The 24,429-nt window shown below is 50.8% G+C and overlaps 2 protein-coding genes across 4 annotated transcripts; one reads left to right on the forward strand and one right to left on the reverse strand.

The window, feature by feature from the left end:
* The first annotated feature begins 1,577 nt into the window (after positions 1–1,577).
* LOC122372340 (fructose-bisphosphate aldolase-like) lies at positions 1,578–11,241 on the forward strand. 2 transcript variants are annotated; one of them, XM_043349432.1, is made up of 6 exons: positions 1,578–1,732; positions 2,972–3,176; positions 8,243–8,438; positions 8,867–9,486; positions 9,878–10,008; positions 10,602–11,241. In XM_043349432.1, the coding sequence occupies exons 2-5, from the start codon at positions 2,994–2,996 to the stop codon at positions 9,971–9,973; spliced, it is 1,095 nt and encodes a 364-aa protein (XP_043205367.1). In that variant the 5' UTR covers positions 1,578–1,732; positions 2,972–2,993; the 3' UTR covers positions 9,974–10,008; positions 10,602–11,241. The 2 variants fall into 2 exon arrangements, with proteins under 2 accessions (XP_043205367.1, XP_043205368.1); XM_043349433.1 differs by lacking the exon at positions 9,878–10,008.
* Positions 11,242–11,906: 665 nt separating this feature from the next.
* LOC122372347 (proline dehydrogenase 1, mitochondrial-like) lies at positions 11,907–20,626 on the reverse strand. Of its 2 annotated transcripts, XM_043349448.1 has the most exons (4): positions 18,978–20,604; positions 18,383–18,579; positions 16,490–16,578; positions 11,907–12,687 (listed from the first exon to the last, which is right to left on the reverse strand). In XM_043349448.1, the coding sequence occupies exons 2-4, from the start codon at positions 18,508–18,510 to the stop codon at positions 12,482–12,484; spliced, it is 423 nt and encodes a 140-aa protein (XP_043205383.1). In that variant the 5' UTR covers positions 18,511–18,579; positions 18,978–20,604; the 3' UTR covers positions 11,907–12,481. The 2 variants fall into 2 exon arrangements, with proteins under 2 accessions (XP_043205383.1, XP_043205382.1); XM_043349447.1 differs by having other exon boundaries at positions 18,383–20,626.
* Between the last annotated feature and the right edge of the window lie 3,803 nt (positions 20,627–24,429).

The following is a 24,429-nucleotide window of genomic DNA, read 5'->3' on the forward strand; positions in this document are numbered from 1 at the left end:
ATGTGTGAAAATTTCAGACCAAGGTCATTCAAGGTCAGGTCACCAGGTCACTCGAAGTGACCTCACCTCATAAAAAGTTTCAATGTCTGTCATAGCTACACCGAGTGACCGATCGCTTTGAAACTTTCAGCGATTGCTAAGAGCATTAGAATGTACAAAATGTATATCTCAGAATTTTGATATCGATGACCTAAGGTCAGGTCAATTTTGCGACCTCACCATTATAAGTCAATGGGAGAAAATTGAAATGCGCCTGTTTTGGACGAAAGACATTATAAACACTCCCAAACACTGAATTACAAGTGGTTTAGACACACTGAACATGAAAATGGTGTCTGTGACCCCTGTTTATGCCCTGAGGTCATCTTAGGTCACGAATGGTATCTAACAGTTTTTCGCAAATAACTTTTGATAGAGGCATGCTAGAGCGATGAAAACGCCTTAGATGTGTTCAGCTCGACGATACGGATCGACTGATATGCAACATGACCCTTTCCGGTCAGGTCATGACCTTGACCTGAGGTCAAATTTTCAAGTTGACCTTTCAAGGTCAAATTATAGTTCGTTCGATGCGTCTTGACGAGAGGAACACGATGCCGGTAAAAGTAAGCTCGTACAATGCTTGGGTCAAAAGTTATTGCAGAAAAACTGTTTCCGAAAAAAATCGGCTATTTTTGCAGTTTTTGCCCCCTGCAGGCAAAACCGTTGACGTTAGGTCAAATCTGAGAGAATTACTCAGAAAGGGCGTTAATAGGGCTATCGAATGCGCTTTTCCGCGGCGCTGTAGCTCTATTGGTTCCCGAGTTATGCGTTGGCTTCTTGGAAATTTTCGACATTCGACCTGGAAATCGGCGAAAATTTGCCTTCAATGACCTCTGGTGACCTGACCTTTGACCTGACCAAAAAATTGACCGAAGTGATTTCCTCATTATTTTTGACGCTCTTTCGAACGCCGCCTTCCGCGTATCGCTACGTGGCCCAGGAGCCGAGTTAGAAGGGGGGGTGTTCAAACACCCCCCCCCCCCCCCCAGCAGGGCGTGGAAATCCAGTACCCCCAGCCGGGCGCGGGTTAACCATTACGGGGATCTGATGACGTCATCAGGCTTTCGAACGTCCGTTAAATGTTTGATTAAAACGTTTTGTAGCACGCGGTGGTATATGCTGCTTTGCGCGCAGCAAATGCCGCACTTTCAAATAAAGTCGCTAGGAACAGCGGAGATCCCAAAAAGTAAACAAAAGTAAAAGTCTAATATCTTGAAAACCGGTGAATATTTTTCGATGAAGTTTGGTAGGTATTCGTTTTTGCTCTTTCTGAACCGAGCGACATCACTTTCATGCCAATTCATTAACTTTTTTGAAGGTGGGAGGGTCCCTTTAAGTACTGGGTACTTTTGAATTGAGTACCAAAAATTTTGGTCTGAATATAGTCGGTTTAGCCAATAAATGGAGTTTTATTGATTGTTAGCTACATTACGTTCATAAATATTAAACATAAATTGTATGTTTTGACTTGACGGCTTATTGTTTCCGGGGTCTTGTCAGTGATGTGGCCCAGCTCTAGGTCATTTGCTCCACCTCTATTCATTTGACCTTCCTGCCTTCTAAAGGTTGGGGGCTGGGCCGATTCGAGTCTCGCGATTCGCTGTTGGACGCTGGAGATCTCGGGTACTGTTCCTCTCTCGCTCAGGACCTGCGCGTGGTAGGACGTACGGCACTGTCTCCACAGCAAATCGTAAGGGAGTGACAGCGTAGATCTAATCACTGTGCCTGCATGGTTGCTGTACCTGTTTTTATGACCCACTTTCACTTTGGTGTTAAAGTTCGTTTATTTTAAGTTTGCCCCTCACTGTAAACGTCTCTTTGAACACAGCACCAGAATTGCTTGCTGAATTACTGAAAACTGGTTAGTGCACATTGTATTGGAGATTTGAATAATATGTTCAAAATAAGTTTTGAACACTGGCGATGTAGCATTATGTCAAAGGCAGTGTGTGCAATTCATTAATTACTTCAGACATAATTCCTGAGAAGTCGTCTATCCCTGTGGGGCTGTAGGTATTGGCAAATACGAGCTATGAGTCTGTGAAATAGTAAATAAATTTGATGAAATTGATCTGTGAAATCTGGTCAAATCAATGTACGCCAACCAGTTATCTCAGTAATTCAGCTAGCAATAAACAAACTATAATTGTGGGTAGAATTATGTGTTGTGTTGTCGATTTCCTTGAGTGTGGGATAGACAAATGGCCTAATGAATGGGTAATGGGTGGTACTGATTATGATGGTATTGGACAATGGACATCAGTGGATCTGGTGTGCTTGTGATGTGGATAGGCATGTTGAAATATAGTATGTGCATAGGATTGGGTCCAACTGTCCAGTGAAAAATGCTAGCAATTAGGATAAGGTTTGGCCAGGTCTCATATTTCTTAGGATCATGCTTAGGCTCTTTTTCACACTGGATTTCAATATATGCTTGCTTGTGCCATCACCTATCAGTCAGCCATCAACATCATGATCACAGGCTATATTGTCATGAAGTACCTACATGAAGTACCTACCTTGACCTCTTGTAGTTGGCTGTACATTGACACATTTTTTGTGTGGGTATTCATTATTCCTATTTTTACCCTAGTGAAGGAGCATGATTATACTACCTACATATGTTACTGATTACTCTCAACTTTTGCTGGTACATAGGTAGTGAGACTTCATGTTTCCATTGAGGCCTTCAGCTTTTCCATTGTTCTTACCACAGTGTACATACTGCCACTGGTGTTTATATTGAAGGATTTAAAATTAGCCCTGTCATACTTGATTCTGATGTGGAATTTTCTTGCATGGGTTGGAATGAGTCAATCAGTGCAGTCTGGCCTGGCTGGGGCTCTGGTTTTCAGAAATTTATTTTGTATTTGTCACAAATTTAATATAGTATATGTCCCCTGACAGTGTCCTGACCTTTGTCTTTCAGGTACCACATCATCAACAGCATCATGACCACCTACTTCAGTTACCCATCTGCTGAGCTGCAGAAGGAGCTGGCAGACATTGCCAATGCTATTGTCGCTCCTGGCAAGGGAATTTTGGCTGCTGATGAGTCCACCGGCACCATGGGCAAGCGTTTTGCCAACATCGGTGTGGAGAACACTGAGGAGAACCGCCGCAAGTACCGCCAGGTAGGTGGCCTGATGGCTGTGTCTGGAGCCAGCGTCCCAGAGCTGGGTGTCCCGGCCGGTGGCGGGGCTCGGCTCGCTGTGTCGGCTGCTGGTAATGCCGGCCGGCTGGTGCGGCTGGCCCAGTGCCAGCGCGATCGGACCGGCTGGGGCCGACCGGTCGGCTAGTGAAAGTCCCTCTGGTGCGGGCGATGTGCGCCCGCGGCGGACCGGGCGCCAGCCGCTCCACGCGCTGCGCCGCGCCGGTGGGCTGAGGCGGCATCGTGACGGTCTGTCGGCCGTGACAGGGTCCGCCAGCCGGCTGTGACAGCCCCCCCCCCGCCGGCGTGACGTCCCATGCTTTCAAACAGAAGTGAGATAATAACCATTTCAGAGTGCTTCATATCTTAACCCGCGCCCCGTGGGGGGGGGGGGGGCGAAACGGCCTCCCTGTCCTTTTCCGTCGATCTCCTAAACGACTGCATCTATCGTCACCAAACTTTCAGGACCCCTCCGGGCATCAATTTTACACATTGTGACCATGTTTTCCAGAGGCTATGATAGGTTGGCCGCAAATGATGTCAGAATGACGTCATGTTCTGCCATTTTCGACCCCCAAAAAAGGTTTCGCGGGAAGAGCTGTCTCAGCTTCGAAGATAGAAAAAATGTTCAAGACATAAAATGTGTACAATTGACAGGGCTATAAGACTGCTATCTCGGATTTTTAGAATTTCTGGATTTTGATCCCCAAAAATAAAAAAGGTGTTTTTTGGATAGCCAAAAAATCCCAAAAGTTTTTAGAAATTCGAAAAAACGCAATAAATACATATGATAGTCATCCTATCCACATACCAAATTTAAGATTGATACATCTTTTTTCAAAGTTATAGCGAAAACACTGTTCAAAATTGATGAAGTAAATCATCAAAATCAATTTTTAGCCATTTTAGACCTCGTAGCGCAAAAAAAAGACCACGATTAGACTCCCCGTGACGAGCTGCATCGAATCGATGCCCATTTTATGCCAAAATATCTACTTTGAAATTGGACCTTTTTTGACCTGATCTTGACCTGACATAAGCTCCAGAACATAAGCTTAACTGGCCTTAAAGGTTGCCTGACCCACATAATCTCATTTGTCATGTAAAATGGACCACAAAACATGTATCACACGACACTTTCGTATGGTGATCTTCAGCGACCTATGACCTTCAGCGACCTTCAGCGACTCTGTGACCTGACCTGATATCAATGACAAAAATATTAATGACCTCAAATAGCAAAATGTGTGTTCTACTGACCATTCCCCTATCGATGATTTTCAATAGCATGTATTTTACTCGATTTTACAACACATTTATTGAAATGCCTGTAAACGGTGAAAATTTGACCTTTGACCTGACCTTTGACTTCATCGGTTGGACCGAGGTCAAGGCAATTCTGTCACAAGGTAGTTCCGTGGTAGGGCTATCCAACGCCGTTTGAATTTTGAAAATCGGCCGGTAACTTTCCGAGATCTTGGGGGGGGGGGGGCGAAACACCCCTCTCCCCCCACGGGTGGTGGGGTCCACCGATAGCCCTACGGGGCGCGGGTTAACATTCAAATTCAAAGGAACTTTAAGAGACACTCGAATAAAAATTATTTTCCTTTCCCACCTCTATCTTTTCAGAGCCATTTTCCGCTGCAAATTTTACCGAGAGAAAGCATTTGCGTGGATGGTCGTTTTACTTCATACAATATACCGCCTTTGTATGTAAATCCATGCTATTGATCCTTTTTTTCACTCTTTTGGGCTATACCTGACCAGCAGTTTCACTCGTACCTATCCCCCTTTGTGGCGAGGAAGATTTCCCTCTTCTATAACACTCAGCCTATTTAGCCTAAATACAATTTTGGGACACTGCTGGTGAAAAAGGTGTTGGCTGGTGGTGCTGTCTTCGCTACGCTCACTGGTTTGATTTCAGGCGATGGTATCAGGTTAGGTCCTGTGTCATTTGATATACCATCGGAATTCGTGTGTCGTTCGGTCGGCATGCTGGGATGCCTTGCTGGGTGTTGACTGTTGGGGGCAGAAAATATGCGCCATGTATTCCAATGGTAGATGCCAACACGCGATTTGCAGGCTTGGAATCTGTGTTCCAGCCTTATGTCGGTCTGTATCTCCCGGGCCCATCTGACCAGTCTGTATGGACTGGGGGCCATCTGACCAATCTGTGTATCGCCCGGGCCCATCTGACCAGTCTGTATGGACCGGGGGCCATCTGACCAGTCTCCGTATCGACCGGGGCCAGCTGACCAGTCTCTGTATCGACCGGGGCCAGCTGACCAGTCTGTATGGACCGGGGGCCAGCTGACCAGTCTCTGTATCGATCGGGGCCAGCTGACCAGTCTGTATGGACCGGGGGCCAGCTGACCAGTCTCTGTATCGATCGGGGCCAGCTGACCAGTCTGTATGGACCGGGGGCCAGCTGACCAGTCTCTGTATCGATCGGGGCCAGCTGACCAGTCTGTATGGACCGGGGGGCCATCTGACCAGTCTGTATGGACCGGGGGGCCAGCTGACCAGTCTGTGTATCGACCGGGGCCATCTGACCAGTCTCCGTATCGCCCGGAGCCGCGGCCGGCCCGGCACTGCCGGCCGTCTCCCGACCCGGCTCAGATGGGGGTGTGTTCAGCCGGGCCGCTGCCGATTGGCGGCCGTTGGGGGTGTGTCCGCCGCTCGGGCGCGGGAGCCGCGACGGCGCCGTTGCGTCACTGGTGCCGCGGTGGCTGGGTCTCGGGTGGCGGCGCCGGGGCCCGCACAGTGATGCAAATGGGGTTCACGAGTGGCCATAAATACCTAAAAGTCAAGTTTACCAAACCGAGTAAATCGCTATATGGCTAAGCAAAGAAATGTTTGGTGCATCTGAAATCATATAGATTTCATATTTTGGTCAAAACTGGCTTCGTGTATGATTGTCAGAAGTCGTGACATTTTCTATGTCGTAAAAGGACTGCCAGATATTTGCAAGTTCAAACACCGCTAGCGTGCGTTCATTTAACACAAACTGCAAAAATTATATATGGCAATGATCACTAAGGCCTGCTGCTTCTCATGCCGGGTCACAAAAAGCCGCATCTTTTTTGGTTTGGCGGTGATCTAATCATTTGTCATCATGTTGCAATCGCAGTTTTTTACTAATAAATATTTGTTTTCGTTTCACCTACAGCAGCTTACACAGTGTGTGCCCGTTAGTGCACCATACCATAGCATTCCCTAATAATTTCTGAGCCACAACGTGAAAGAATTAAGGCGCTAGCACAGGGCAGACCGGCGCTATTGAAGTTTTTCTCCGGCGCGGTCGGGTGTCGCGGTCAGGGCGGATTGCTTTCACCGCGGATTGCAATTTCGACAGACGTTTAACTTTGAACTGCTATAAGTAGGCCAAATATTGACCTTAATCAAAAGTAATATGCTCACTCTCGAGATGTTGTCAAGAACAATCCGGTGGTTTTTGTCGCGAGGCGCTAGGACACTTCGTTTAGGAACAGCAGAGGGATGCACCGACGAACCCCGGCTGTGGCCGCCCGGGCCGCCCACCGCGCCGCGGCACCCGACCGCAACGGACGAAAACTTTAGTAGCGCCGGTCAGCCCTGAGCTACCGCCTTCATTCTTTCACAGTGCGACTCAGAAATGATTAGGGAATGCTATGGTATGGTGCACTAACGGGCACACACTGTGTAAACTGCTGTAGGTGAAACGAAAGCAAATATTTTTAAATAAAAAACTGCGATTGCAACATGATGAAAAATAGTTATGTCAACGCCAAACCAAAAGAGATACGGCTTTTTGTGACCCTGCATTAGAAGCAGGAGACTCTGGGGATCATGGCCATGTATAATTTTTGCCATTTGTATGAAATGAACGCACGCTAGCGGCGTTTGAAGTTGCGAGTATCTGACAGTTATTTTACGACATAGAAAATGTCACGACTTCTGACAATCATACACGAGGCCGGTTTTGACAAAAACATGAAAATCATGTTTTTTCAGACACCCCAAACATTTGTCTGACTGGCCATATTACGATTTATTCGATTAGTTGAACTTGAAATTTGGGCCTTTTCGGTATTTATGGCCACTCGTGAACCCCATTTGCATCACTGTGGCCCGGGGCCGGGACTCGGGAGGGCGCCCCGCTGCGACTGGTGTCAGTCAGCTACCGTAGCCCGTGCCGCCACTCACCCGGTGCGGTTTGTCGCACGATAGCTAACCGTGTCGACGGTCAGGCACATGGACTCCATGTCGGTAACGGTAGCTTTTACTGCCGCCCCAGACTTCGTCTGGTTCGTTTGGAACGTCACTGAGCTTAGGAGCTGTTACGCAACCAATCGTACAGTAACCAGAGCAGAAACTGTCGACATTCCTATAAACAACGCCACATGGCTCTGGCCCCTGACTGGCAACGTCACGCGGGCTGGCGTGTTTAAATGTTGACTCGATGGGCGGCGTGGGTATCGTTTTCACTGTGACCCAGCATTCCATCGCCCAACATTTGTTTCACAAATAAGAGTACGTGAGATTGAGCAAGGATGACCGCCATGTCTGTCTGTTCTGTGTTATAATGGGCCTGGCGTCGTGTTTCCAGTCCTGTTTGACGTGTTTTGGTCCGCCTGGAAACTACACCATATGTTTCTTGCCGAATTAAAGTACACGTTATTTTTAGTTTAATTAGGTATCTGCGCATTGACCCACCAACTGGCAGTGCATGATGTGCCAGATGGAGGACACACGCACACAAGCACACACACACGGCTGGCACCGTCCTCATTCCGCAGCTGACCTTGCCGTACCGTGGTCCTGTGACCGCCCTTCCCAGTGACCGCCCTGTGTGGTACCTCGTCCCTGTGCGGTACCGTGGCCCTGGGTGACCACCCGTCCCTTTGTGACCACCCGTCCCTGTGCGGTACCTCGTCCCTGTGCGGTACTGTGCCCCTGTGTAACCGCCCTGTGCGGTACCACGTCCCTGTGCGGTACTGTGGCCCCTGTGTGACCGCCCTGTGCGGTACTGTGGCCCCCGTGTGACGGCCCGCTCCTTGCCGTCCGCAGCTACTGTTTACCTCCGATAAGGTGGTTGGCGACAACATCTCTGGCGTGATCCTGTTCCACGAGACCCTGTATCAGAAGGCGGACGACGGCACGCCTTTCGTCGAGCTGCTCAAGCAGCGCAACATGATCCCCGGCATCAAGGTCGACAAGGGCGTGGTCGATCTGATGGGCTCCGAGGGCGAGGGTACCACACAGGGTGAGTGATCTCCACTAGGGCTGTTGAAAATAAACGAATTAGGGAAAGGTATTCACTATGCGGATTTCGGGCTCATGGTTCCTGTGGTGTCGTATTCTTTTCCGGTTCCAACGATGCTCATTTTACGAAAAATGTTGACTATTAGTGTTCCCCAAACGGCTTAAAGCGACCATGTTGGCGTGCGGGTGTGGATATGGTCTAGAATTCAACCGCTGCGCGTGGGCGGGAACGCCTTGTTTTGGCACCGCCGGCGCCCCGCTACCCGACTTGCCGCGCGGCCGGCAAGCCACGCGCGGTGGGAGGGAATGAGAGCGTGGTCGTATTTACGACGAAGTGAAGTTGGTGCGACTGCCCGTATGTGCCAGTGCCGCTGTGCACCCAGCCGTTCCCGGTGTCTCGGCTGACGGCGTCCGCCCTCCCTGCCGCAGGCCTCGACGACCTGGGCAAGCGCTGCGCCCAGTACAAGGCCGACGGCTGCCAGTTCGCCAAGTGGCGCTGCGTGCTCAAAATCGGCCAGAACACGCCCAGCTACCAGGCGATGCTGGAGAACGCCAACGTCCTGGCGCGCTACGCCTCCATCTGCCAGATGAACGGCCTGGTGCCCATCGTCGAGCCGGAGGTGCTGCCGGACGGCGACCACGACCTGGACCGCGCCCAGAAGGTCACCGAGACCGTGCTGGCCTTCGTCTACAAGGCGCTCAACGACCACCATGTGTTCCTCGAGGGCACGCTGCTGAAGCCCAACATGGTGACGGCCGGCCAGTCGTGCGCCAAAAAGTTTTCGCCGGAGGAGGTGGCGCGCGCCACGGTGACGGCGCTGCAGCGCACCATGCCGGCCGCCGTGCCGGGCGTCACGTTCCTGTCCGGCGGACAGACCGAGGAGGAGGCCTCCGTCCACCTCAACGCCATCAACGCCTTCGCGGGCAAGAAGCCGTGGGCGCTGACGTTCAGCTTCGGCCGCGCCCTGCAGGCGTCCGTGCTGAAGGCCTGGGCCGGCAAGGACGAGAACGTGGCCGCCGGACAGCAGGAGCTGCTCAAGCGCGCCAAGGTGAGCGCCGCATGGTGTGCGGCAGCTCCCCGCTGCAGCTGTACCTAGCACGCCATGCGCTTACTGGCTAACGTTTTTATTTGCGTGCCATACCCTTGCTGTGTTTTGTTTTGCCTATTTCAATACTACGTTTCGGTAGATATTTTACTGCTTGCAATGCTTTTCTTAGATGCCCTGTTTGCTGCCTGCAATCTTGTATTTTGCTTTTGCAGTTTATTTTTAGTTCCAGCCCAGTTTGTGCTGTACATGTTACGTGGCTGCTGCGGTTGCGGCGCCGGCGCGGTAAGTATGGGCCGCTCCCAGCCAGCGCTAGTGGTGGTGTGTGTGTGTGTGTGTGTGTGTGTGTGTGTGTGGCTCGCCGCCCCAATCCGTCCGCCGCCCCTGTCTGCAGGCGAACGGGCTGGCCAGCCTGGGCCAGTACGCGGCCGGCTCCATCCCCAGTCTGGCAGCCACCCAGAGCAACTTTGTCAAGGCGCACGCCTACTAGGCGCTCCACTCTGCGGCGGCCGCCGGCGCGCTCAGGTGCTGTGACGAGTGACGGCGGTCCCCGGGTAACAGTCCCGCCCAGGTGCTGTGACGAGTGACGGCGGTCCCCGGGTAACAGTCCCGCCCAGGTGCTGTGACGGCGGTCCCTGGGTAAACAGCCCCACTCGGGTTAATCGGCGCACACGCGCGCCTGTATTCAACTGTTGACCTTCCATTGGTTGGTTACTGTCTTAGGACAGTTGCAGTTTTAACTTTCTTATAGTGCATTTACATGACGTTTTGCATTTGGACTAGTCTATGAATAAGTGGCCATGCCTTTGGATGCTGGGTCAATTAACTATCAGTCTACCACTTACATGAGTCACTTCTACTGCAGATTGCTCAAATAATACGTATCACGTCCCTCATTCCGTGTCTTACTCGGAGCCGTGGCGGTACCAGTGTCGACTTTCGGCTGACGTTCGACTTTCGGTAGTGTTTGTGACCGGTGTCCGACTGTACCGTCTCGTGTCTGACACTACTCTGACCGTACCGTCTCGTGTCAGATCAGACTCCATATGTCTGTGTCGTATCGTGTCTGCCCCTCGGCCTGTATCTGACTCGGTACCCCCCCCCCCCCCTCCGTACAGGCGAACGGCGAGGCGGCCCAGGGCCAGTACGTGGCCGGCTCGTGTGTCGGCGCTGCCGCCGACGAGGGACTGTTCATCAAGAACCACCAGTACTGAAGGGCGGCGCCGCGCCGCGCGCCCGCCGGCACCACACCCGGCCTCCCCCGGGCCGCTCCCCTCTGCGTCCCCCAGTGTGCGCCGCCGCTTGGTAGTCTGGTAGCGCCGCGACTCTGTCCCCTCTATCTCTCTCTCTCTCTCTCTGCCCCCGGGCTCCGCTGTGACGCTGACCGGCCGACCTGCCGACGCTCGGCGCTGGCTGCCAGCGTAGAGCCTCTGCATCTCTGCAGGTCACAGCGGGCCGCGCGCACATCACTGGATTACTTTATTACCTAGGGTTGTTTTGAGACTTGATGGATGAACAAGGAGGCTATATGGTGAACGGCAATGATTTGTGATTCAATCATGTCTATTTCAAACACTTGTTACGTGATTGATAGAACAGTATGATTTCGTAAGACTGTATAGTTGCATTTTATAAAGTTTATTGGGCGGTGCGAGTGCGCCTTCAGCTGTCGGCGCACTAGAAGTGCTCTGTGTGTAATGCGACTGTTTTTGTCCGGCAGCGCAGTTCAGAGACTGGAATACACGTATCGCGAGGCGATTGGCGCAGTGTTTGCAGCCGAAATGGCGGAGGGCCGATTGGGGACGGGCGGAGACGGGCGGCCAGCGGCTCCGCGCCGGGGCCGCGAGGTCCGACCTTGTCCCTCACTCAGTCTAGCGGAGCGGCGGCCTGACCGTGGCGGGGCTGGCCAGCCGTCCGTGAACTGGCCGATGCAGGCTGACTGAGTGCGCGGCCGAAACGCCCCCAGGCGGCTGCCAACCAGAGCCGGTCGGCTCAATACACCGGGCCGCCGTCCCGACGGACTGGTGGTTGGCGGGTGAGACTGGGGCGTATCTGTCCCAGCATTGCGTCTGTCCCGGCTGTCTGATCGACAAACGACATTGGATGTCTTCAGGCCACAGCGTATCCGGGATTGACCGACTAGAGACCCGACACCTACCTACTAACAGGCGCTCCGGAGACTGGGGCGTTCCACCCCCTTCTGTGTCCCAGTCGAGTGAACGTTACAACACTACTGAAACAAGTTGACCCGGAAAGGTAAAAAACCCTACTAAGTGTTCCGAAAGTTTGCGGATCCCGTTTCCAAGTGGGTGCGGGTGGCCGCGCCATGCGCTGTTCGCTGCCTGGGGTCAAACGGACGCCGATGAGCCGTGCAGTCACCCATCGTAATCTGCAACTGTAGCACGCCTGTGATAAAGACGACACACTCGATATACGATATATTCATATCTACAGAAATGCCGCCGCCTGGGGGGCTGACCTCGGCCCGTGACAGGGCACCGGCGGCCGGCGGGCCGGCTATGCGCCAGGCTAAGCACATGGGTGCGGTCTACACGGCACAGCAGCCGAGGCGCCCGCGCCGCCGAGCGACCCCGGCGTGTAACGTAGCTAATTCTCCAGCCATAAAGCTAGAAACGGGCTACCCGGCTAGTGCAAGCAATCGACAATGTCACAGACACTGGGGGAGCCGCGCTTATGCCGACATTCATCACATCAAAGATTTCGACCCGCATTCTCTACCGAGGCCATTAATCAGCTGGCAAGTGACTGGCTGTACAAGTAATGCGATCATAAATAAACATATGAACATACAGACAATGACGTCACATAATATACGAGAAACTGCACGCGCAAGTGAACCTCTATTGCGCGACGCGCGCCACGAGTATTCCTGAATTCCATTGATTCCAAAGCATCACAGCCACTTCGACGGCAGCGCCGGCTGCCGGTGTCGAATGCAACTAGTAGTGCCTGTACGGGCGGCGCGGCGGCGCTGCGCTCACACCGGTGTGTAGTTTCCCACCGGCTTGTAGAACAGCTGGCCGGAGACCAGCCGGCGCAGCAGCTCGCTCCTCAGCATCTTGCGCTCCTTGGCCACCTTGGTGAGGATGCCCTTGTTCTCCTGCGCGCGCCGCGACAGGTAGGGCAGCACCTCGTCGATCGGCCCGTACGGCACGTACTTGTAGACCGAGTAGCCCGCCTGGCCTGTGGCACAGACGGGGCGGCGAGCGCTGGTCACCGGCACTGGACCACACCGGACCACAGCCGGCCACACCGGACCACACCGGACCACAGCCGGCCACACCTGACCACACTGGACCACAGCCTACCACACCTGACCACACCGGACCACGCCTGACCACAGCCGGCCACACTGGACCACACCGGACCACAACCGACTACAACAGACAGAAGACCACACTGGACCACAGTGGACCACACCCGGACTACACCGGACCACACATGACTACAGCCGACTACAACGGACTACACTGGACCACAGCCGACCGCTACAGACCACACCGGACCACAGCCGACCACACTGGACCACAGTGGACCACAATCGACCACACCCGACCACAGCCGACCACGGACCACAGCCGACTACAACAGACAACAAAGGACCACAGTGGACCACACTGGACCACACCCGACTATTCCGACCACTGAAACGGACCATATCCGACCACATCCCAGCTAGTCTTCCCAAGTAGGACCCCAAGTGGGCACCAAACTGGGGCCCTTCTGGGCTGCCCAACACGGATCCAGATAGGCATGTCATGGGTGTCCAGCTGGGTCCCATCTGGGCACCCCAGACGGGGCCCATGTGGGTTCAGCTGGGGCCCGTATTGAACCCATATGGACTTTCCCAGTTCACGTGGTCACACGTGTGAGAACTGCGTACCTTTTGTCTCTAACTTGATCCCTCCCTACATAAATACGAATTGAAGAACTATTGCAACATGATTCGGGGACCCCAACCACTTAACTACGCTACCATTAGAAGTAGGCGGCCGGTGGCCGGTAGAGAACAGAAACGAGAACCTTTTACGCGTATGTACCTGTTGTGAAAAAGGAGAAGAGCTTGTAAATTGTAATGATAGGTATGCTGAAACCAACAAAGTAACGATAGGTATGCATGCTGTAGAGTGCAGACACATTCTCCGTTACTCCATGTTGTCTCACTCTGAGTTTAAGGAGTGGAGTGGAGGTGCTGGCTTCATCCGGAGCGGACAAGGGCGTTTGCGCCCGCCGTCTCGTGTTCGAAGTGCTCTGACGTCTAGTACGTAAAGTTAGCCCACTTAGCCCATCTGGGACCAAGATGAAGCCCATGGCAAGGCCAGATGTAGCCCATGCACACATTGTCCAGGTACCCCACTTTAAGCCCCAATTGGTCCTATTTGGAATGGCTGGCTGGGATCGGACCACACCTGACCAAACCCGACCCACATCGGACCGCACCGGACCACACCGGACCACTGAGCGGGACCAACCACACCGGACCACCCCCGAACCACACCGGACCAGTGTGCCAGGTCACATCGGACCACCCCGGACCAGTGATCCAGGCAGGCACCCAGCACATGGGTCCGCAGCCGCAACTTGAATCCGCAACGTGAATCTGCAACATCGAATCTATCGGACAGGACATGTGGAGTTGAAACTTTGTGCAAAAATATATGTATTTCGGTGAATTGATTACTTGTTTTGATTATCAAAGGTGGCCATCCGAATTCCAATCACCTATCGCACAGCACACAACAAGGCTCAGCAGCGCTTATTTGGAATTCATCTAAAGGCGGGCGGCACTGGTGACGGCTGCCGGGCGGCGCCATTGATCGATACGCGGCAGCTCATTTTCAGTCGTAGACAAATGCTGTAATGCACCTCCCCGGGATAGATAACGAGTACAACAACACCATTAATATTCATCGCGGCAGGTCAGCAAGCCGCAATGACATTGAACTTATCAGGACGTCGATCAGCGCTCATCACAAATTTGTGGAGCGAGCGCCCGATACAAAGTCACGCGAACCGTCCACAAAAAACGCACCGTCCGAACTCGGCGTCATCGTTAATCAATAGTAGGGCTCAGCCGCCACTGGCCAGCCACCACTGACCACTGACCACTGACCAGCCACCACTGACCAGCCACCAATGACCAGTCACAAATGACCAGTCACCACTGACCACTGACCAGTCACCAATGACCAGTCACCAATGACCAGTCACCAATGACCAGCCAGCACTGACCAGTCACCACTGACCACTGACCACTGACCAGCCACCACTGACCAGTCACCAATGACCAGCCACCACTGACCAGTCACCACTGACCACTGACCACTGACCAGCCACCACTGACCAGTCACCAATGACCAGCCATCACTGACCACTGACCACTGACCAGCCACCACTGGCCAGCCGCCACTGACCAGTCACCAATGACCACTGACCACTAACCACTGACCAGCCACCACTGGCCAGCCGCCACTGACCAGCCGCCACTGACCAGCCACCACTGACCACTGACTACTGACCAACCGACAGCCACCAATGACCAGCCGACAGTCACCACTGACCAGTCCACACTGACCAGTCACCACTTACCACTGACTAGCTACCAATGACCACTGACCACTGACCACTGACCGGCCGACAGCCGCCGCCGCCACTGACCACTGACCAGCCACCACTGACCAGCCACCAATGACCACTGACCACTGACCACTGATCAGTCGACAGGGTGTCAGGTTTGGTCTCATTGGACCGATTCGGACCAATGGGACCGAATCAGTACAGAACAACAGGGCCCCCTGAAAGCAGACGAGCTCATGGTCTGAAAGTTCAGGACCAATTTCGATGACTTCATTCGGAGTGCCGTTGTCTGAAACAATGCCGTTTTTGGTATTTTTCTATTGGCTCGCTAATCTAAGTGGACCATATTGGTTCAAAACGCCTATCATTGCATTGCAGAGCATGCTCCGAGACCAATATTTTCCGGGCATACACTTCGGTACACTTGGGTCATTTTTTGGGTCCGGTCAAAGGTCAGGTCACCACTCACCAGGTCAAAGTCACGTCATCAAAGGTCAAATTTTGAATATTCCGACATTTTTTGAAGAGTAGACGCATAACTCGGGAACTAAAGAACATAGGTACCTGTGCTGCGGAAAAGCGCATTTGATAGTCTTTTGACGGGCTCTTTCCGAAATATATGCTCTCGGATTTGACATACAGATCGACGGTTTATCCTTCAGAGGGCAAAAACTCCCAACATGACGCTTTTTACGGACAATACCTATTCTTGTAGGAAGCATCATTATAATATATGACCTTCTCCTCGGAAAATGACAAAATAAATGGAAATGATTATTTATTGATAAATTGATATTTCGGTCGCAGACCTTCGTCTAAATCGAATTCGTTAAATCGTACAAAGCACTTTCTCGACGCTGTAGCTCTCTTGGTTCATGAGATATGCACTGGTTTGTCGAAAATCTGTCAAATTCGGGGAAATTGAAGGGAAAATTTACCTTTCATAACCTCCAGTGACCTCAGCGTTGACCTGAGCGGAAATGATCTTTTTACCTACAGAGGGGCTATCGATTGTTTTTTTTGTGTTTTTTTTTTTGTCCGTCTTGTTAGCCTTTTCAGTCTTCATCATAAAACAATTGATAATAACCTTTTGCTCATAACTGAGAGAAGCCAAAAACAAATCCAAAATATATTTTCGGTGCTGGACTTTCTTTTTGGATCTGGTTTTGGTTTCTTTTAGTTATGAGCAGCAGGTTATTATTTCTTCCTGTAATTACAATTATAATCATGCTAAAAAAACGTTTCAAACCATTCAAAAATTTTCGTTTTCAAGATAATTGGTGTGGTTGAATACCTCCTCCCCTGCCCTCTACCACATGGCGGAGTTGGCTGAGACCCGAAGGTCCCACCAGTGTGCGGGTTAACGATAAAACGGCACGTGACCTGCTCGGATCAGCTGAGAGCTCACCTAGCGGGAACGACACGTGGTCGCACATGCCGAGCAGCTGGCCGAAACAGACCACCTTGTCCTCGCGCTTGATGTCCAGCTCGTCCATCCTGTAAAGGCACGGCGATAGCTCTGTGAGTAGACGATTCTCCGCAGTCACGGCAGCGCATCAGGATGAACACACGCCTGCCTTCATAAAGCATTCAACATCGGTAACCAGGACATAGTACAAACTTGGATTTGTCGTATCTAAGTAGAAATAAATAAATAATGACTTGAACTGAGATCAGATCACCGGGTCAGGCCGAGGAAAGAAACTCAAGTGTAGTCACTGACTGTATTTTTTTATTACACGTCAAATCCCGGAACATATGCAACAGAAAAGAGCAGGGTCGGTCAGTTCTGTAGTTTCAGGTCGATGTCTGGTCATGTCAGGGAAGGAGCGTTAAAACAGGCACCAATGTGTATTTATTCACATGAAGCCCTGAGTGATGTGGAGGCATAGGCATTAAAGTTAATCCGTAAAGGGAAATAAGAAATATGGGAAAATCTGAAATTAAGCATGTCGCTTTAACGTAGGGTGTCAATTCTAACCCTCATCCCGCCGGTCTATTCAGCGAAACGCGCCCTGCTGCCCCCCTCCCTTACCCTATCTAGCTTCCAAACAGATGGTCGTAGAAAGACGGGGAAAACGGCAATCGAAAGCTCTCAACAAGACAGATCTTTGGAGTAAACACCTTTGCCCAAGTAGGAGATCAGGTCAAGGTCAGGTCAAGGGTAAACTAATGGACTGAGACTGATAACCCAAAAAGTGCTCTTAGGCTACCAAGACTAGATTAGTTGCATAAGATCTCATATAAAGGTCAAGGTCAATGTCAGGTCAGGTCACCAAAGACGAAATATAGAATAGGATAAAAGCGACACATGCTTCACGCATCACTTTATTTACATAATTCAATTAGCATATTTAATTAGTGATATGGACCATATTTGGAAAAAATCAGGTCGAGTTCGGGTCAAGGTCACGGCAAAGGAGGTAGAATTTTGAAGTTGATTGTTAAGATCCAAAAAGGTCTCTATCTGTTGCAGTTTTTTCTCGACAAATTGAATGGTGTTATTCTTGTTCCCGTACGAGGTTTAAAGCTTCTAAAAATTACGTTTCTTAATTTTGTATGTCGTGACGTCATCACAATCGAATAATTTCTACATTTTTTAACCGATTCTTCTAAAAATTAGAATGTAGGTGCACCGAGACTACTGCTCTAACAAATATTCAGGTTGTTATATCGATAAACTGTAAATTTTTAATTTTGTAATGATTCTTAAGAAGTTAAAAATATCGGATGAAAGTTCTACATTTAGATAGCACTTAGATAGCACTTAGAAAGACAAAGAAGAGATAGCACTTAGAAATACAAAGAAGAATCACCTTTATGCTTTTTGTTACGTCTTGATTCCTTAAAAACTGAAGATGTTAGAGGCGTTTGAAGATATGCAGTTTTGAAGTGAAGATACCCCTCCCGAGTAATCGCGAGCTCCTCGTCAGAGGTGATGTGAGGACGGGGGGGGGAGGGGGGCTATTCCTCGGCCAGGGCACGTACTTACATAGGTCACTGTAGTTCCGGACATTAAGTGGTACATAAGTTTATAGTACGAGTTTCAACCTGAAAGCCACTCACCGTGAGTCCTGCGACTGTAAGGCATCACTTATTAGTATTTAAACACGAGGAAGAACACCGCAGAGTCTCCCGACCAGAGCCATGAGTCGCTGGACCAGAGCCCAGCACTGACAGGTTATATGTTTTACACTAAAGTAGTGTGTTCAGGGCATTTGACGTTGTCACACATCCAGATCCCAATAAAGTAGACTGCCGTTGGGACCGTTTCCGTCAGTTTCCCCGCTGCGGCACTCACTTTTGGACGGTGAAGCGGACCGTGTCCTCGTTGTGGCTGGCCACCATGATGGCCAGCTTGCGCGGCTGGCCGTACTTCTTGTAGTGCTGGATGCGCCGCAGCGTCTCCAGCAGACAGCGCTCGTACATCTCCGAGGTGGCCTCGAACGTTGGGTTGATGGGGTCCTCGTAACCGAGCGAGGCGGCTCGGTAGCGCTCCTGGGGGCGCGAGCAGGCCGTCAGGCTCAGCACTGGGCCGAAGCAGCCCTGTGTCCCGGGCGGGCGGGCGGCGGCGTCACTGGGGGCCGGCGGCGGCGCAGGGCGATATGCACCGAGGTCGAGACGGTGCATGTACCAACTGGTGAGACGGATTCACGAGGCAATGGCAAAGCAACTCACCGAACGATGACCATGGAAATTTCACTTCTCATTCTTTTTTAATGAATCCAATCGAACTTACCTGTGCCTGTGCCAGGTCACGAATGACAATGAATATTCGCAAGGTCGGTCCCGACACTAGACAAGTAAGGTACTCATGGGACGGATAAGAACGAGAGCTTCTTTTGAAGAGAGCTGGCAGAGAGGCCGCAGTCGAGGGAGCCCAGGATACACTTAACTGTCTCCAGATCAACTCGAGAGACCTGGACGGATCACAGCGCGCTCTGTACGCCGCTCACTGCCGTGGCTTTCCCCGGCCTCCGCGCGAGCATCCCGAAGCTGATAGAAGCTTCTGTAGAAGAAAAAGTGATTGACAACATGCCCTGCCTAACATAGCTAAAACATAGTCCTCTGCTGGTGGTGCAAGAGGGCGAAAAGACTATTATGGCATCTAGAGCCTACCGTATATGTATATCTCGAATAATTGAATATATATGCCTGCTAATGGAAACCGTTGTTACTAGCGCACGCTTCAATACAGACTTGACAGATCAAGAGGTCAACATTTTGACAAATGGACATTGGACTAAAACATATTTTGCGTTGAAAGTCTTCAGAGCAGTTGAACTATCAGTATTCACGCCAGACAATGGCCTAAATTTGCATTGATTTGCATGCATTCTCATAAGCAAAAGAACAAGTTCTAAACAACAGATCGGTTCAGCAGGAAAACAAGGAAAGGAATGCTCAAGAAGAAGCAGAGCAGCGCATTCTAACGTAAGGTGAAGATACTATTGCCCATGCTGATTTATTTTGCACGGCGTAGAACGCATGACTAGGCTATTTCAGTAAGCCACAACGAAAAGTTGCATCGACATCGCACCCACATTATTTGCTAGAAAAAATGTCAAACTCTGAGCATTCACAGTGGTTTGTGATGCCTCATTACGAGAGGTGATCTGACTGCTCAGTTCAGACTTTGGTCAGTGAGCTGACTGCTCAGTTCAGAATTTGATCAGTGAGCAGTTGGCACAGCGACAACTCCCAACTGCCGAGACGCACAGAGCTCGCCGATTCCCCGCGCGACTGACAAAAGTCTACGCACGTATGTTAGCACTGGGGCAAGTTATGCCAATCACTAAATAGGGGAGCGTTTGTTGATCGACGTCGATGGTCAGTAGGCAGCTAATGTCGGTCTGTGTCAGGCAGGCGCCGGCGGGTTCGGTGGGTGGCATCAGTGGCCAACGGGTTAGCCCTCGCCAGCCCACCGCTCCCGCCCTCCCACGGAAAACAGCACACACGTCTCTGTTAGACTGTGAGGCGGCGTGTCATCGAATGATTTCATGCCAGGCATATGGAGGAAATATGTAGGCATCAAGCGGCAGAAAGAATGGAAGACAGTTGAAAGCGCATGCTGTCGGATAATATCGCCGACTGATGGCTGGGTAGTTGGTGCCTTGTTGTATGTTTATCACATAATATTCGTTACAGGCGGACAAGTGTCCAGTGAATAGGGACGCCCATAGACCACATTTTCTGTCTCTATCAAATACGAGCTATCCCAATTATCGGCGTCTATCTTGTATCTACGAGTAGCAGTCAGCTATTATCTGTTCTGTATGTCCACTTCACTTTGCGTTGCAATGAAATACAATTCGTCCTCAATGAATTTCAATGAATTCGAATTTCCTTTGTCCAAACTCTGAAGCCTGGGTTAACAAAGTTTGCTGAGCAGGTTCCGTCGTTCCAACCTCAGCCCCCGATCCATAAATGCCCAATGCACGTAACGCTAAACACCATGAAAAGTTGTTCAGCCTCTTTAATCAGCTTTGTATTACATTGGCAGCCGCTCACTAACTACCAGAAGTGAAATTGTTTTGCAAAATCAAGCAAAAAAACGTTGAATTTTCCTCCCGTTTTTAAAAAAGTGTGTGCCGATTGTTGACCTGGACTCGGTCTAATTGCGGCACTCCTGTCTCCTCCCCCATATCCGGTCGGGTCACCGCCACGCCCCCTCTGCGCAGCGCCGGCGGCGTTCTAATTTTACCGGCCGACGCGACGCCGCGCCGGCCGCCGCCGTATTGATCGCACCGTCACGTGGCGCAGCGGCCGGCGGGCCTGGGAGCGGCGCAGAGCCATGGAGCAGGCCCGCCGCGGCCGCCCGGCCAGCTATACAGCCAGCCGCCTCCTAATGTTGTGTAAGGCGCACAACGTGGGCAGTGGTGCAATGTCCAGTAAAAGCAAGACTCAGAAGTCCGAGTAAATGTAAACTCGGAGAGGCTAACGACGCCCCATGCCGGCGTGTGCCAGCCGACCAGTCCCGCCCACTGGGAAGGAACTGCGCAGCTATCCTGTATGCACCTACATACTGAAACTCGTGCCCAGAGCAGTAGGCGGAACTATGGTCAAGCGTACCCATTTTCGGGAACGCATTTTCGTTCCCATGTTTGGGAACGATAAACCCAAATATGGGAACGCCATGTAGGCATTATTTAAAACAAGAAAAAGAACCGTTAAATGACGTCCAAAAAATATAAAACGATCGTGAACCACCTGATATTTGTCTCAATATTGTTGAGAAAGAGTTTGATATTGTAAGGCCCATCGTAGTTTCAAATCGTTCCCCTATTTGTAAAGCAGTCCATCATCCGGGCCGCGAGCCCAAATTTGGGAACGCTCTCGTACACTGGCGCTGCAAGCGTTCCTTATTATGGGAACGGCGTACCCAAAATTGGGAACGATTTCACCGACGCCTTTCAGGGGCTCTTTTCATTAACAAGCATCACGTCCAACGCCGCAAATTATTGTTAACGCAACAATCATCAGATGACCTTTCCGGCAAGACCGTCGCATGTTTCGCCCGGTCTTCTGCGCTTTTATTCCCGTTGATCTCGCAGCGGGCACGCCCCCCTCAGCAGGATTACGTAATTCACAACGCTCAGCGATGTTCAACAAGGTCTTCCATACCTATATACACCGTCCGCGCCGAGGGTGGAGACATGTCAAGCACCTTTCTGCTTATCACCGATAGTTGACGAGCACAAGGAAGTATCCAAAAATGGGAACGCTGAATATGTTACACCCTCAAAACACCTAGTCCCAATGAAAATCTAGTTTTTTCCTTTCTTGATGAGTGTAAGTGGCAAAAGGCCTGGTAGGATGGGCACGAGGAATGATCGAAATCAGCATGAAAATTATAAATAAGCCACACAGAGCGACCTATATAAGAGAAATTCCCCCAAAACGATCACGCTTAGAAACACGGAAGACAAAAACCACGCTCATGACGCTCCTTATAAAACAACTCTAAACAGCTAGCATCCAAATAAAATATGTCTATCTGGGATGATATAATACAGCTGAATAATTTTAACCCTATTCCTGGCGGGCTCCGCCGGGACAAGAAACTGGCGGGGGGGGCCGATTCGGCCCCCCCCCCTGAGATCTCGAGAACGAAGCAAGATAGCGACAAGCGGTAAACGGCATCGGATACGCATGGACAAGGTCTACAATTTTTACTAAGGTCATTTTCAGGTCAGGTCAAAGATGACGTCACAGGGGTCGAAAAAGTCAAAATGGCGGCGCTAGATATGGAGAGAGTTTTTCTCGAATAACTTTCGAATTAGTCAAGATATGAACAAACTTAGGGCATCATCGTGATCCTCTCGTCAATCCGCATCGAATGATATATATGTTGACCTCGAAAGGTCAAGGTCAAAGGTTGACCTCAGGTCACGTGACCTCGAGGTCATCATGTATATCATTCGATGCGTCTTGACGAGCTGAACACAATGAGACCATCCACGCGTCTGTATCTTGTTCCTGTACGGAGTTATTGGCCAAAAACCTTTGGTGACCTTTGATGACGTCACATGACCTCACAGCTGCCCAACAGCAAAACAGACCTCAAGGTAGTGAAGGTTGATCGTATATGAAGTCATGTATGGTATATGGGGCCATTCCGACCCGTTTTAGTGGTAAAAACAGGGAGTTGATTTTTCCCCCATTGACTTATAATGGGGAGGTCGCGAAATTGACCTGACCTTAGGTCACCGATATCAAAATTCCGAGATATACAAATTGTAGCTACTAATGACCTAATAACATCCTGCGACTTTCAAAGGCCTCCGACATCTACTGTAGCTCTGGCACGGTGACAAAGTTGCAAAAAAGTTCCTTGAGGTTGGGTCATTCAAAGTGACCTGGTGACCTGACCTTGAAAGGTAGGAGGTTCAAACTTGCACACTATGTGTAAAAATGATAAGGAAATAGTCATACCAAATTTCGCGGCGCTACGCGCCGCGGTTTTCCCGCTATTCGCGAAAAACCTCAGGGGGGGGGCGGATATCCGCCCCCCGTCGGTGCGCGGGTTAAACTTTGGACTCTAAATTCTGCCATAGAACTGGAATTGCGCGATCGGAGGGTAGAGGGCAGGGTCACCGCAACAAGCTTCGCTTAGCGGTGGCTCTGTCCTTGTGAGTCCTTCCTATCAGAGGGTTCGGACTAATTTTTTTTTAACATTAGGTCACCGATGTGAAAACTGTGAGATATACGAATTGTTCATACTGATTTCCTCATGCAAAAGCTCGAGTTTCAAACTTCTGGGATAAAACTGTAGGAATGACAGAGTCACAAAGTTTTTTGGAGGCATGGCTACTTTACTTTACCTGGTGACCTGACCTTAGGTGACCTGGTGTCAAAATTTTCACACATGATGCGAAATTGAGGTATCATAAGCCATACCAAGTTTCGCGGCGGTGCGCGCCGCGGTTTTCCTTACACGCGCAAAAAAAAAAAACTGGCGGGTGTGGCTAGAAACACCCCCCCCCCCCACTTGGGCGAAGGCTGATCCTGAAATATAATATTTGGTCTTCGCGGCCCTCCATGTGGTCCCCAGTAACTTCAGAATCGTGGTTACGCGCCTGCAGCCAGGGTCAGTTGGTAAAAAGATAGTTATAGAAAACACTCATACTTCAGTTCAGGCCAGCTTCTAATTGCACACTGATATGTCCTCCTCCTGATAGGTCTCCGCCACCTGAGACACTTCCTCCCGCGGCATGTGATGTTAACTATTGTGCAGGGGCTGGTCATCTCGCGCGTGAGATATTGTATCTCGGTGTATGGCAACGGCTCGTCTAAAAACGATACTAGACTGCTTAACCCGGCAGGCGGTGGGCCTACCAGCCACCGTCCGCGCGGTGGGGGGGGGGGGGGGCACTTTTTTTGCCCCCCCCCGTATCTCCGAAATTACTGGACGGATCCGGAAAATTCAAACGGCTTTCGATAGCCCTGTCAAATTTGTCGAAGGAAACCAAATTTCATTGACCTCGGGGTCACCGATGACGTCACAGGTCAGGTCAAAGATAAAATGTTTCACCGTTCACGGGGCTTCTAGGGAAAGCGCTATAACACCGAGTAAAACGCATTTTGTCGAAAATCAGCGATAAGGCGTCAGTTGTCTTGTACATATGTTGCTATTAGAGGTCACTGGTCATACCAGGTCAGGTCACAGGTCAGGTCACCAAAGGTCACCAAGGGTCACCATATGAGCCCAACTTTTCTAAGGTTATGCGATGCATGTTTTATGGCCAGTTTTTCATTTCCAACTCAATGGTGTTGGTTATAAGACCATCAGGTACGGTTTAGGTCACTTTCTGGTGGAGGTCAGGTCAAGGTCAGGTCAAAAAGGTC

The sequence above is a fragment of the Amphibalanus amphitrite genome, unplaced genomic scaffold (genome assembly GCF_019059575.1).
Source record: "Amphibalanus amphitrite isolate SeventyFive unplaced genomic scaffold, NRLGWU_Aamphi_draft 001348F_arrow, whole genome shotgun sequence".
Classification (NCBI taxonomy): domain Eukaryota; kingdom Metazoa; phylum Arthropoda; class Thecostraca; order Balanomorpha; family Balanidae; genus Amphibalanus; species Amphibalanus amphitrite.

What these genes read in the sequence shown, in the direction of transcription:
- LOC122372340 (XM_043349432.1), top strand. Translation starts at nt 2,994, where the DNA reads ATGACCACCTACTTCAGTTACCCATCTGCTGAGCTGCAGAAGGAGCTG. An exon ending in GGGCGAGGGTACCACACAGG is followed by an intron (nt 8,439 to 8,866) that starts GTGAGTGATCTC and finishes TCCCTGCCGCAG; the next exon opens with GCCTCGACGACCTGGGCAAG. An exon ending in AGCTGCTCAAGCGCGCCAAG is followed by an intron (nt 9,487 to 9,877) that starts GTGAGCGCCGCA and finishes CCCTGTCTGCAG; the next exon opens with GCGAACGGGCTGGCCAGCCT.
- LOC122372347 (XM_043349447.1), bottom strand. Translation starts at nt 18,711, where the DNA reads ATGCACCGTCTCGACCTCGGTGCATATCGCCCTGCGCCGCCGCCGGCC. An exon ending in GTCCGCTTCACCGTCCAAAA is followed by an intron (nt 16,579 to 18,382) that starts GTGAGTGCCGCA and finishes GTGCCTTTACAG; the next exon opens with GATGGACGAGCTGGACATCA. An exon ending in CCACGTGTCGTTCCCGCTAG is followed by an intron (nt 12,688 to 16,489) that starts GTGAGCTCTCAG and finishes TCTGTGCCACAG; the next exon opens with GCCAGGCGGGCTACTCGGTC.